Genomic DNA, 14,465 nt, shown 5'->3' on the forward strand with positions numbered 1-14,465 from the left:
TCTTTTTTTTTTTTCGGTGCTGCATCAGCAGGTTTATTAACATTACTTTTGCTTCCAACTTTGTTATAGAAAATGAATTACTTGGGCTGTTAAACAGGCTCACACGGATTTTGTCGCTGAAGAAATTGATTTCTGAAAAAATCGATCTGTTGTATTACTGTACAACATTTTCAAAAGACAGATCTGTTGACTCGGGAAAACACTTAACTTTTTATTTAAATTAACCTCTCCAACATTGACTGTGATTCTCCCAATTTAAAGGTAACTTCTATTTTTTTTGTTGAAATCTCAATCTAATACAGTGCTATAAATCATAAGTGAGCAATGATGATACATGTTTGAATGGCAAGCATCCATGAATGAACCTTGTGTGGAGCTTGGTTATGCAGCAGGCCTTAGCAGGCTGTGCTGTAGGGTGGCACTCTGCAGTGAGGCCTCCAGCCGACTGCGGTGGTGAAGAGTCAGAGTCACATCTTGCAGAGACCTGCAGTGTCCTGTGGCCTGTTGGACTGTAATAACCCTCACGCTTAACAGGCCTTTGTACAGCATCTCTGCTGAGGATGCAATATTCCTCCGCAGCTTCTGCAGCCCCTCCCCTCAGCAACACCGCCACCTCTCCGCAGCTCGTCAGAGAGCTGCTCAGGCGTGGTATGAGCTGTCACGAGCTGCTTGATGGTGATGCCTGCATAGCCTCCCTTCCGAGTGTGAAGCCTTCGACTCCATCACCCATCTTTGCCTCCCCCCCTTCCATCTGCTCTCTTCTCTCAGTGCAGGAGGCCACAAAGAGGCCACTCAGGCAGGAAGAGGTCTTTCTTCTGAAGTCGCAGCCACTGAAGGGTAGCACTGACTAACTATTTCCTTTAGGGAAGCAAGGTGTTTCATTAGTTGCCATACTTCTATTTGCAGCACATGTCAGGACGAACAGATTTTGCACGCGTGGAAAATTTTAACCACTACACAAGGAATTCTGTTCCTCCTGCCGTCCATCCTTACATCTTCCTGGTTATTAAATATTGGTTTGTCTCTAAATTGGGACACAGCTGTTGAGATGAGCTTGCATGCTGCAGATAAAATGTAACTGATGAATTATAGTGTCATTCTATCTTTGCTCATGATGAATTATAGAGCGTATAAGATACATACATACTTTATTCATCTCCAAGAAAAATTCACATTTCCAGCAGCTCTGCAAAAATGCTATAATAAACCTGGAACATGTAAAAAATCAAACAAAGCAACATAGGAGAGATAAGAAAAATAAGAATAAATAAAAACTAAATACGGAACAGATCACTTCAAATTCAAGTGACACATAATACATAATAAGGTAATACAGTAAGTTCAGCCTTGTGTGTGTTTTTATCACTCCCCTTTGTGTTGTGAAAAGCCGCATGGCGTGGGGGAGTAATAATCTGCTCAGTCTTTCAGTGGAGCAGGACAGTGATAGTAATCAACCACTGAAACTGCTCTTCTGTCGGGAGATGATGCTGTGCATTGGATGATGCTGGTTGTCCATGATGGAAAGGAGCCTCCTCAGTGGCCTTTGCTCTGCCACAGATGTCAGGCTGTTCAGCTCAGTGCCAATGACAGAGCCTGCCTTCCTCACCACTTTGTCCAGCTGCGTGGCGTCCTTCGTCTTGAGGCTGCTCACCCAGAACACTACCGCATACAGGAGGGCACTATAGCTACCACAGTCTGGTAGAAGATCTGTAGCATCTTCTTGCATATGTTGAAGGACGCCAGCCTTCTGAGGAAGTACAGCTCTGCCCTTTCCTGCACAGAGCATCCATGTTTAATTTATCATCCAGATGCACCTCCAGGTATTTACTGTATAAGTGTGAACCACCACCACACGGTCACCATTAATTAGAACTGGTTCTGAGTGTGTCCTGTTTCTCCTAAAGCGCACCACCATTTCCCTGATCTTGGTGGTGTTGAGGTGCAGTGGGTTTGCGTCACCCCAGCTGACAAAGTCCTGGATCAGTTTTCTGTACTCATTCTCCTGTCTCCTTCGGTTACATCCCACAGTGGCCGTGTCGTCTGCATACTTCTGTACATGGCAGAGCTCAGAGTTGTACTGAAAAATAATACAGGAGATTCTTGGCCGATGAATGAGATGGAAGTCGGAAGTTATACATAAATGAACACCGAGGTCACTCACACTGTACATGTTGTCCTTCCTCAGTGTACTATGGGCAACGTATGTTTCCGCCATGTGCAGTAGTTTTGTACAGTGCTTCATAACACGAGGAGCGCCTGTCTGTAGTTTATTATGCTGCAATCACTCTAAGCACAAGCAACGTACAATAGTTACAGTATATACTAACAAAATATATGTTTGAAACAAATAAAGTGTTTCCTTCACTACTGTACGGCCATGTGTGTAGTCAGTACTAAAAGGTGTGTCTGTTATATTCTTGCTTATCTTCAACTTTGTCTTTAGTACGAGTACTTCAACGCTGTGCTGATCAATGAAGTGGACAATGAGGGTAACAACGTGGAGCTGGGAGGAGAGTTCCTCCTGGAGCCCAACGACCACTTCAACAACCTGTCAGTCAACCTCAGCCTCAGTGTGGTGCAGGTGCCCACCAACATGTACAACAAAGGTGAGCCTAGGAGCTCTTGTTTTTTTTGTTTTTTTTTTACCTTGGAGTTGATGAACTGAGGGGAAGGGAGTAAGTGGTTAATGTGAGAAATGTCCGAGGCTATTGAAGGCTGGCAAGCGGGGGATCAATACCAAGTCAGGGGCGTAAAGAGAAGCGTAACTCCTGAGCTGCTTTTGTTTGGCTGTAATGGACTCCTTATAAGTCTTATGTTCACGGCATAAAGGGAGGCTGCTGCCAGCTTGTCCTCAGGAGAAGGGAAGGCCATGATTTAGTCACAGGCTTTGTGTCTCCTCCCAAGGGGGTCAATAAAGGACAAAGGTCAAGCACGCACTTGGTTCTGTGAGGAGGATGATTAGCCTCATTACCATTTCATTTACATGTCTCTTTCTCTGTCTTCTGTGTGTCTGCCGTCACATCCTTCATCTCCTCAGATCCAGACATAGTCAACGGGGTCTACTGGTCTGAAGCCCTGAACAAAGTGTTTGTGGACAACTTTGAAAGAGATCCAACTCTTATCTGGCAGTATTTTGGTAGTGCTAAAGGTTTCTTCAGGCAGTACCCTGGTGAGTGATGCGTGTGTGTGTGTGTGTGTGTGTCTGTTTGCTGTTTGGCAGCGGGGGTGTCTCAAGGGAACCATCACAGCAAATGACATCAAATGGCTAAAAGGGTAATTTGGCTAATGTTGTAATTTTACAGACCATCAGAGAGAATGTGCACATACTGAGTGTAATTAATTATAATTTGCCATTGAGCCTCCACACCAAGGGGAGGTGGGCTGCCTGATCCTAACTTATCAGGCCTCAATGATGTGAAACGTGTGTGGATGGTTCACTCCAGTATTTGATCAAAACAACACTGACACAGTGACAATACAATAGACAGTGTCAATGACTGTAATATCCTACAGGCCAATAAAAGAAAAAAATCACATCGGACAAATATCCTAATACCTTTGTTTTACTTACTAATAATTATCTTGTGCGAGTTGCATACATAGATTAAAATTATATGAATTTAGATAAATGGAAGAACAAATATTAATGAAATGAATATTAATGATCAGTGATGATGAACATATTTTAATAACCTAGTAAGAATTTATACACTGTATATAGTCAGATAATGTAAATTACACAGTATGTATTCAACATCTAATACTAGTACTTCTTATTTATATTTGTTTACCAAAATAGTAGTTATAATCTACACTTGTTGACCCTAAACATAACCTGCTTGCACAATTTAATGAAATCCAATGTAAAACATGTATCAAAACGTTACCCTTGATTTATTTTATGGTACGTTTATTATTAGGGCTGTCACAAGATATCGCGAGATTAAAACATGACAAGATTTCTCATTCAGTAAAAAAATATCTCATGGCCTGGGATGATAATACATTAATGAATTAATCACACAATAAATGAAAATTAACTGGATAATTTTGCCGCCCTCAATACATTGCCATGTGCATGCGGGTCTTTTTTCCTCGTCTCTTGCCTCCAAACAGGCAAGAAGAGGATTCTCTCTGTGCATTGGTTTCAGCACCTTGGCATGCACCTTGGCAGTGAGCCCTTTTGTCAGTCATACAGCCTTTGTCTCGGTGGATGGAGGCTGGGCCACTAGCATACACACAGAGTACAGAAGAGTGTAACATAGTAGAAATGATGTTAGTCGATTGCAAAATATTGTCATGTATTTTTTTATGTTTTCTCATTGTATTTTTCTTAAAAGTAATGTTAAAATCTTATCTCATCTCTTAGATCCAATCTTGTGTCTCTGACACTCCTGGTGTTGACTGTTTACTGTGTCATGTATTATCTTTGTAAAGGCATAACCTGTGGTGCCGTCCTTGTATTAGAAACGTTAGTGTTTATCTTAGATTTTATGAATAAAGCTTTAAGGGATTTATTTGTATTTTTTTCTGTAGGGGTAAAGTGGCATCCAGATGAAAATGGGGTCATTGGTTTTGACTGCAGGAACAGGAAGTGGTACGTTTTTACATTGTCTTTCACCAGCTGTGTTCTGTTGAATTACTGATTGTCAGATTTGAAAGTTTTTAAAGAAAGCCTGTGACTCTCCTCCATATCACAGGTACATCCAGGCAGCTACATCTCCCAAAGATGTTGTTATCTTAGTGGACGTCAGTGGAAGCATGAAAGGATTGAGATTGACCATCGCCAGACAAACCGTCTCCTCCATTTTAGACACACTTGGAGATGATGACTTCTTTAACATCATTGCAGTAAGTGTCTTTTCTTTGTGTTTATGTACAGTACATCGCAACTCTACACTTACTCGATACTTGAAAAATCTAATGAAACATGTCGTGTCATGCTCAAGGTGTGTTTAAAATGTTGCAATACATTATGTGGAGGTGTCATATCATGAGATTGCTGTGTTTTTTAAGTTATTTCCTGCTTTCATTTTTATGCTACTCCTAAATCTCATGTATGAGAACTTCACAAGCTTTCCACAAGATCTTTTGAATTTCTCACATCACAACTTGAGGAAGTCCGTTTATGACAACTTGCCGGGTGTCTAGCGGTAACCGACAACCGCTGCTCCAGTACCATTTCTTGCTTTTTCTCGAAAAGGGCAGTCAGAAAGTTTTTTTCAATGTGAGAACTGTGTACCTCAGCCGGGCTGAGGCAGCAATGGGAGGTTTATTGTTTTCAGGGAGCTAAAGACCTACCTCGCCGTCACTGCTCCTCTGCTCTCGCCACTTCACGGACAAAGCACAGTTTGTGGGAGGTGTGAGATTCTCCAATAGGCATTCAACTATATCTAATATCCATTAGCGCAAAACCAGTCTTTATGCAGCTGTGAGCAGGGATGAGGGAGGGAACTGACCCTCAACCCCTGACCAATCGCAACAGAGTAGATGCGGCCAGGGAGGAGGCCAAAAGGAGAAGAATGCAGATTTACCCTGTACACAACCTTGAGATTTATGATATATTGCGTTAAAAGAAGCTTATTATAGTCCCCCCCCAGTGGGATCCAGCCCCTGAAATGAGCAAGATAGGGCCGCTTTAATCTTTGGGTTGGTTTACAGAGCTATAAGAGTGGTGCAAAATAGACGTATTGGATAGTGCAGGTGTACTGTAGTGCAGATGAAGTGATTATTGACTTTTGTTGTGACTAAATGGTATTTGTGTGTTTGCAGTACAATCAGGAGATTCATTATGTGGAGCCTTGTTTGAATGGCACTTTAGTGCGGGCAGACAGAACCAATAAAGATGTGAGTCCTGGTCAAACACATGATTATATAATAATTGTACCCTTTTAAATGAGCGTGGGATGTGTGTTTAAATCCACTTGTGTCATTGTTGTGTGCCAGCATTTCCGTGAGCATCTGGACAAGCTGTTTGCCAAAGGGATTGGGCTGCTGGGACAAGCTCTGACTGAAGCGTTCACAATCCTCAATGATGTAAGTTCCAAGACAGTTAACTTCTTTACGCAATCTGTCGCTTATCACTACCATATTTCCCAGAAATATGTTTTCCCAGCTTGTTAACATCGATAGATAGATACTTTATTAATTTCCAAGAGAAATTCACATAGTTGGCCTTTTCATTTTTGCAACTGCTGGTAATGATTGTGTGTGCCCAACTATGACCCCAGTGTGATGTCAGAGTAAAATTAATTTGTATATATATCATTTTTTTAAGAAAGTAAACACCCTTATTTCCAAAATTGATTTGATAGCTTGATTTAATATAGCTAAAGTGTGTGTGTGTGTGTGTGTGTGTGTGTGTGTGTGTGTGTGTGTGTGTGTGAATGGTCGGGAATCCTTGTGTTAACTGATGAAAGTTTTTAAAACAATTTCTCAAGCCCATCTATCACTGATGCACTTTTAAAATTGATTTAATTTAATGAGATAGTTTGGATTTTTTGACATGAAGGTGTATGACATCCCCATCAGCATTGTAGTCCAATAACAGCGACTTACCCCCCACTTGGTCTCAAAAGTCCAGGACAATTAAGTAAAGAGTTTGGCTTTTCAAAACAATATGCATTCATAAGATTAATACATTTGCATCACAACAATGCCTTCTCAAAAAAATCGGACCTCACAAAACGCTTGGCTTTGTATCTGTCTCCCGCCGTATCCCTGCGCACTGTCGCCTGTGCGTTCATCTGAATGTGACGAAGACACTCACATCTACTTCTGCTGTGGAACACATACGTAAACAAGATGGCCGCGGCGCTCCATCATGGAAGTAGATGCGAGTGTCTTTGTCACATGCACATGAACGCACAGACTACAGTGTGCAGGGATACAGCGGGAGACAGATACAATGCCAAGCGTTTTGTGAGGTCTGATTTTTTTTGAAAAGGCATTTTTGTGATGCAAATGTATATGTATCTTTTGAACGCATATTGTTTTGAGAAGCCAAACTCTTTACTTAATTGTCCCCAGCAACTAAGCGGAACTACGTTCTTCATCACAGAAATCTGACCAGATCTGGACTTAGGAGACCAAGTGGGGGGTAAGTTGCTGTTAATGGACTACAATGCTGATGGGGATGTCATACACCTTCATGTCAAAAAATCTGAACTATCCCTTTAAGGGATCCACTCTTCAAGAACAGTTGAAAAAAATAGAAATTAAATGGATGCGTTTTTTAAATGATTTGTTTCTATCAATCTGTTTACATCAAAAAAGAAAACATCAAACTGGTAGTATTTGGGACAATGTGTCTTGTGGAAACGCACCAGTACTATCCACAGTTCCGTCCTCCAAAGACAGACACATCTATAGTGAAATGTAATTAATGGCTCTAATTAATGGCAGTGATTTATATCGTGCCTGATGGGAAGACAAAGCAGATAAGGCCAGGAGCCACGCCGCGTGTTTTTTATCTCCCTACTTTCAGGCGAGTACCGCCGATGCTGAGGCAGTGCAGTTTCTAGTCGCTGCAGTTGTCAGGTTAATTCAAGTTGTGCAATGAATATGGTAATCAGGTGGGCAGCACACAACTGCTGCACGGCTTAGTGTTCGGGTGGAAGTAGAGACGTCAGTGCAATATCACAACAAAGTTATTCATGGCTTTACAAAGTTAATAATGCTCCGTTTTGAGCAACACTGTAAAATAGGTATTCATTTAACTTTATCTTTATTATTGTGGTTGTAATTGTGATTGCATTAATTGACACGTCTTTACTTTGAGCTTTTGGAATTATGTGCGTGTCCCCGTGCCCACAAGAATGAAGCTATCGCCAGCCTATTATGATACAAAGATTGGACCATAGGATGTGCTGGTTTTAATGACAAAGGTGCATTGTTGTCAATATGATGTATTTGTGGCCGTAAAAGCCCACTGCCATTCTTTCTTGTTTCCCCTTTCGTTTGAAGTTCAATGTTTCCACAAGTGAACTCATTTTCTAACAAGAAGGTCATGCACTAACATTGTTAATTTGTTTACTACGATGCAATCATTGCATTTGGAATAATAAAAGAATGTGTACTAGTGTCATTTCTGGGGGTGTGCAGCTTGTGTGGCCTCTCCACAGTTACAGGTCAATAATCCACTTAATTACTGCAGTGCATCTTCCGCAGAATTCAGAATAAAGACTCCTCGGGTCAATTAGCGAGGACATTAGCTGTATTTTATTGACTGATGACTCCACAGCTGCCAAGTCAACAACATTTCCAGTGTTGGGAATGTTGGCACTGCTTGTTTAATGCGTAACTAACAACACTGATAGAATTCAGGTTGTTTGTTTTTTTGCTGTTTTACTCTAGTTCAATCAGACTGGCCATGGTAGTGTGTGCAGCCAGGCCATAATGCTTGTGACAGACGGGGCAACGGAAATGTATGATGATGTTTTTGAGAAGTACAACTGGCCAGAAAGAAAGGTGAGATTCACATTTGTCTGCTCTGCTTGGAATGTGTATTACATGTTTTCCTCCATCAAAGACGAATGTAGATTTCAATACTGCATGCCAACTGGAGCTCCACGTTTGACGTGTGGGGGAATTGGTTTCTTACATCATTACCACTCATAAGTCTCCCATGTAAAATCCAAATCAATATGACACATTCAAGACCACTATGAGTCCCATGAGGAGTAAAACATGAAGTGCTTTCAAGGGCAGTGCAGATCATTCTCTGTTTTTTTTCCCAGACTCCACATTGGCTTTAATGAAATGAAATTGTTTGCTCTGCGATTCACAGAGCAATAAAAACAGCAGCTCTGGGGCCTTTCCTCATGTCTGTCAAGCATATGTGTGCTGGCAGTGTTTGGCTGGGCGTGGGGCACTATGAAGCAGTGTCCCCCTCCCAGCGCGCGCGCGCACACACACACACACACACACGCACACACAGCCTCAGGGCTTTTATACGGCAACCATTTGGTTTGCTATAAGCTTTATGCTTAGCAAAGCATCTAGAGCCAATGAGCCATGCAGCACTGGCAATGTCACACATTGTGCTTTAAAAAGGACAGTGGAACATGCCCTCATGCTCAGTGCCTGGCACCAAAAAGGGATTTCAAATGCTAAATGAAAGAAACTTCTTGTAATTAAGATTGTGACAGCTGAAGTACACAGATAGAGACCAGAATAAGCTGCCTCAAGTCATTGCAGTATGAAAAACATGCAACACATGCCCAGCCTGAGTTGCTTCTACAGATGCACTATCGAAAGTGTCCTTACCGCCTCCATCACTGTTTGGTACGGTAACTGTACAACACGTGATAGGAAGGCACTCCAGCGGGTGATCAAGACCTCACAGAACATTGTTGGGGCAGCCCTCCCCTCACTGCAAGACATTTATAAAACCAGAGTCCTACGAAGAACACACAACCTCATCAAGGACAGCACACATCCACAACACTCATTATTCACACTCCTACCGTCAGGCAGACGCTACAGGAGTTTGAAGTCCAGGACCACAAGGCTGGCAAACAGCTTTTACCCACAGGCCATCAGGCTTCTCAACAAAGCACTCGCACACGCCACACGCAACACACGCACACACTCATAGCACTTTATTTATTTATTTATTTATTTATTTGTATTATTTACTTGTATTAATGTCTCTTCTGTTGTTGTTGCTTAATTTATTGGTATTTATGTTTATGTGTTTATGTTTCTTATGTTCTTATTCTTTCTTGTGTTTTCTTTCGTTTCTTGGGAGAATGAACAGAATAAGATTTTCATTGCATGGTATAACTGCTGTTTTACCATGCACATGACAATAAAACTCTCTTGAATCTCTTAATCAACTCATCTTTGAAACTGTGTTCACTGCACAGGTACGCATATTCCCTTACCTGATTGGACGGGAGTCCGCGTTTGCTGATAACCTGAAATGGATGGCGTGCGCCAACAAAGGTTTGACTGCATGATAAACATTCACCAGCACAGACGTGGATGGGTTGGCAGTGAACAATGTGTGGAGATCTGCAGGCTTTCACCATAAATGTGCTTGTGCGTGTGTAGGAGTGTACGTGTGCTTGTGTGCTGGCTCTTTCTGCCAAGAGGCAATGAAGTGGCACTTGGGGGGGTTCAGAGGTCAATCTGCTCTAATACCTCTTCCTGTCAGAGTGTGTCTCCCTCAGCTGCTCACGGCTGATGGTTCCCACGTGTCAACACCCTCTGGAAACCAAAGTCACTGTCAGGGGGAAAAAAAAAAAAAAGAACTGCAGCGGGACAGTGGAGGGGACAAAAGCCTTACCTGCTTCCCCACTGTGAAATAACCTTACTTATCCAGTGTAAACTTCATACGGTATCAAATGGTACCTTGTGTCTTTAGACTAGTGAGCCATTTTTCCTAAGGGGTTTAGTAGAGTTGGCAAATATTATTAATAATATTAAATAAGCAGTGAATTAGGTGAACTTGAATTGCATGTGTAGAGACAGTTGCGTTTTTGTTGTGCATTGATTTCACTGCCTTCAGACCTGCCAACAAGTATGCATTTTTTGTACGCTGCATGCATTTATGTAAAGGATGCCCAACCCACAGTGATGCGACTAATTTGTAGTCGTGTAGTGTAGTGCGCACCCTCATTAGTAATGTGCGATACCATTGATTTCTTTTCTGATTCGATACTGAGTAAAATTCAGGCTGGTATCAGTGATACCGATTCAACAGCAAGACTTTGTTCAAATAAAGATTAAAAATTGTGTATTTCAAATCATAGCTTATCTCATAAAATAAAGAATATAAGACATCAGACTAATATATTCATGTATTTTAAACTGCATAACATTTAGACAAGATCTCAATAATTTAATTACTTTCCACTGTGTTTCTGTTATTGATATACATTACCTCAAATGACAGAAGTAACAACGACTGAGTTAAAGTAGCGATATTTTGATTTGAGAATCAATTTGAGGGCCTTGTTTTCCAACACTTGAAGAGGACAACTTTATGTACAAATGTTTTTTTCTTTTTAAATTTTGTGAGTACAACTTAAATACCGGTAGTTCCAACTCCAATAACACTCCTCTTCTCTCTTTAATTACCATTGTTTGTTCACGACGAGGGACAAGCTACATAGTCGAAGAGAGTTGTGGTTGCCTGCCTGAGTTGACACCACGTCACACGCTCAACCCTGACAAAGGGGTGTCCAAAGTGTGGTCAGGGGCCTTTTTTTATTGGCCCACAGCACATTGTAAAAATAAAATTAGAAAATAAAAAACCCTGCAGAAACTGTTCATAAAATGTCTTCAAGGTTGGGAGGAACTATCCTGAAAAATCATTATTTCCATCACTGCTATTGTTGTTTCCATGTATTTACATGTTGGCCTTCTGCTGGTGTGTTTTTTAATTTCAGGATACTTCAGTCAGATTTCCACATTAGCAGATGTTCAAGAGAACGTTATGAGGTACCTTCACGTGATGAGCCGCCCCAAGGTTATTGACCATGAGCACGACACTGTGTGGACCGAGGCTTACGTTGACAGTGCGGTGAGTGCTCAGTGTGTACTTTAAAATCAATTTGTTTATCATGTCCTGGATGGTCATGATTATTTTCATGTTTGTTATAGTATGCTGCACCCTTGAGCGGCTTGGTGCTTTGCTTAAGGGCGCATTAATAGTGCTTAGGAGGAAGACTAACATTTCTTTAACAACCAGTCCCAGTTCCTGCCTTTTTTTTTTTTTTTAACCGGGCATTGGACTGTAACTGACCCTCCTGTCTCAGATCCATGTTTGAAACACATTTCATCATAATGCAGTGAAGTACAGTTCTCTTAATAGCTCTCTGTAGCTGTAAACGTGCATGTGTGTTGTTTTTTGCTACTTGTTATACTGCTGGAATGATTCCTCATTATGAGCGTCATTAATTTGCTTGGATTTCCCTCCCTGCACAGCTGCGCTCACAGTCAGTCCAAAATGTACAATCTTGAATTCATTAAACGGCTCCTTCTTTAAGTCTTTTCCTCTCTCCACAGCTGTCCCAGGCACACAAGGTAAATGCAGTGCGTGTTATTCTTGATTGCAGCCAAACAAAAGCTTTGCACGGTTTATTTAATGGTGTTATTCTACAAATTACTGGAAGTGTAGTTCTGACTTGGTGTTTACTGTACTTCCATGTACTGTATTTCACACGCACCCACAAGCTTACACACATAGGAGTGGGGAAACTGTAGTGCGTATGCCCCTTTATCTCAGCCTTGGACAGGCCATTCATCATTCTGTGGACCATTGCATTTTATCTGCTAAAGCCCATAATAAAAGTGACATTGGAGGAGAGGCCTGCGTGTGCGTGTAAGACCATCCCAGTTTCCACTTCCAGTGTTGTGATGAATCTTTGGTTGCACCATTCTTCATTTTGTCATGTCAGCCTGGTACACGCTGCATTTTACAGCTCGTTTGCTTCATTAAGGTGCACAAATGAGCATTAACCATGCCCACACTCATCACTGAGTATAGCCTAGGCAAGGGAATAGCAAAGCGACATGCTTTGGTAGCCAGTCTCCTCTTGCTCATGCTTGAAAATGGGAAGGTTGTGATCAGTCAAAGGCTGCTATTAAATAGCTTTTGTAGGGAATAGAACCACATCTATTTTCTTTAGCCTCGGTGCAGTAAGATTTTATGTGCTGCCTTAAAGCCAGTATTGGCTGCTTATTTGTGAGGTCTGAGGCTACTGTGACCCTCTGGAGAGCCTCTATAAAAAAATAAGTGGTGTACTTTACAGGGTGAAAGAAAGTACCATTTGAATGGCACTCAGTAGAGCCAAGGCCCAACAGTCACAGACACACATAAATACCCACCCCATTGCATTAATTTTTATTATATTTTATTAACAGAAAGATAAATGACAGGACATGAGCTGCAAATTTTAACCAAGGTAAAAGAGACCACACATGTCTGAAACTAGGCTCTTTAATAGTAGCAGAACATTTGAATCGCTTGTTGTTATGAGCAATGAGAGGTTGCGTTCAAAGAGAGCACAGAATTGAAATTGAATTCATGTTTTGTTTTGAGTGTATTTTCTGAGATTTCTGAGCATACATGAATGCAGCAAATTGTACTTCTGCATTAAGAGTGTTATGCAGTGCGCTTGAACACATGTGAACACCGCCTGACCAGCACGGATAGCACAGTGCTAGGTCAGTCCTACTCCGACATGGAGGAGACAATTGTGGAGGTGTTCATTGTTTGTGTGTGTGTGTCCACATCTCTATATTCCTTTATCCAACATACAGACAACTTCTTAAAAAAGCTCCCCCTGTACGTACAGCAGTTAAAGTATGGAATGAAGAAACTGATCAAGTACTTCAGGACTGCTTTGGCTGCACAAACTGGGATGTGTTTAAAACTGCAGCGGGGAGGGAAGATTGTACTGTTGATTTGGATGAATATGCTTCTGCTGTTACTGGCTACATTAGCACATGTATAGAGACTGTTACCACCACCAAGTATTACAGAAAATACCCTAACCAAAAACAGTGGATGAACTGTGATGTAAGGGCTAAGCTACGTGCTCGTTCGACTGCATTTGTCATGGGCACCGCTGATGACTACAAAAAGGCCAGATATGACCTGAGGAGGTCCATACGAGAGGCCAAAAGACAGTACAGACAGAAGCTGGAGGGCTACTATTCCACCTCAGACCCTCGGCGCGTGTGGGCGGGGCTCCAGCACATCACAGACTATCGACAGCAGAGTAGCGTAGCCACGTCCAGCCAAACCACACTTCCTGATGAGTTGAATGAGTTCTATGCCCGCTTTGACACCCAAACTCCTGATGAGCAGAGAGGGTGGCTGAACCTGGGGAGCACACAGGACTCACCTCTCATGGTGACATCAGCTGATGTGCGCAGGGTTCTGAACAAAACAAACCCACGAAAAGCAGCAGGGCCAGACAACATCTCAGGACGTGCACTTCGGGTTTGCTCATCAGAGCTAGCTGATGTGCTTGCTGACATATTTAACCTGTCGCTTGCACAAGCATCTGTACCGACCTGCTTTAAGTCCACCACCATAGTGCCCGTACCCAAGAAGAGCAACGTGACCTGCTTGAATGACTATCGCCCTATAGCACTCACTCCTATTGTTATGAAGTGCTTTGAAAGGATAGTCATGACCCACATCAAAAAGAGCATCCCGGCGGCAACCGTGGACCCTCTACAGTTTGCATATCGCCAGAACCGGTCCACGGATGATGCAGTCAACACTGCCATCCACACAGCCCTTTCTCACCTACAGGGCCAGGACACATACGTCAGAATGCTATTTATAGACTATAGCTCTGCTTTTAATACAGTCTGCCCCCACAAACTCACAAATAAGCTCCTCACACTTGGCCTGTCTCCCTCCCTCTGTAACTGGGTGTTTAACTTTCTCACAGGCAGGCCCCAGTCAGTCAGAGTCCACAACCGCACATCCAGCTCAAGAA

The 14,465-nt window shown here is 42.2% G+C and overlaps 1 protein-coding gene across 7 annotated transcripts in view; it reads left to right on the forward strand.

Annotated features, from left to right (window-relative positions):
• The window catches only part of cacna2d3 (calcium channel, voltage dependent, alpha2/delta subunit 3), a 37,656-nt gene that overhangs the window by 10,163 nt on the left and 13,028 nt on the right, over nt 1-14,465 (forward strand). For 5 of the 7 annotated variants that reach the window (XR_008572291.1, XM_054785317.1, XM_054785319.1 and 2 more), the window contains 10 exons: nt 2,444-2,606; nt 3,038-3,169; nt 4,537-4,597; nt 4,701-4,851; nt 5,773-5,847; nt 5,947-6,036; nt 8,356-8,469; nt 9,870-9,948; nt 11,397-11,530; nt 12,016-12,033. Coding sequence is in view for 6 of the 7 variants with exons in the window: in XM_054785317.1 (XP_054641292.1) it covers nt 2,444-2,606; nt 3,038-3,169; nt 4,537-4,597; nt 4,701-4,851; nt 5,773-5,847; nt 5,947-6,036; nt 8,356-8,469; nt 9,870-9,948; nt 11,397-11,530; nt 12,016-12,033 (1,017 nt within the window). In the remaining variant the exon portion in view is untranslated. The remainder of the gene's footprint in view (nt 1-2,443; nt 2,607-3,037; nt 3,170-4,536; nt 4,598-4,700; nt 4,852-5,772; nt 5,848-5,946; nt 6,037-8,355; nt 8,470-9,869; nt 9,949-11,396; nt 11,531-12,015; nt 12,034-14,465) is intronic. The other 2 variants (XM_054785318.1, XM_054785320.1) reach the window with 1 other exon arrangement.

This window comes from Dunckerocampus dactyliophorus, chromosome 8 (genome assembly GCF_027744805.1).
Source record: "Dunckerocampus dactyliophorus isolate RoL2022-P2 chromosome 8, RoL_Ddac_1.1, whole genome shotgun sequence".
Taxonomy (NCBI): Eukaryota; Metazoa; Chordata; class Actinopteri; order Syngnathiformes; family Syngnathidae; genus Dunckerocampus; species Dunckerocampus dactyliophorus.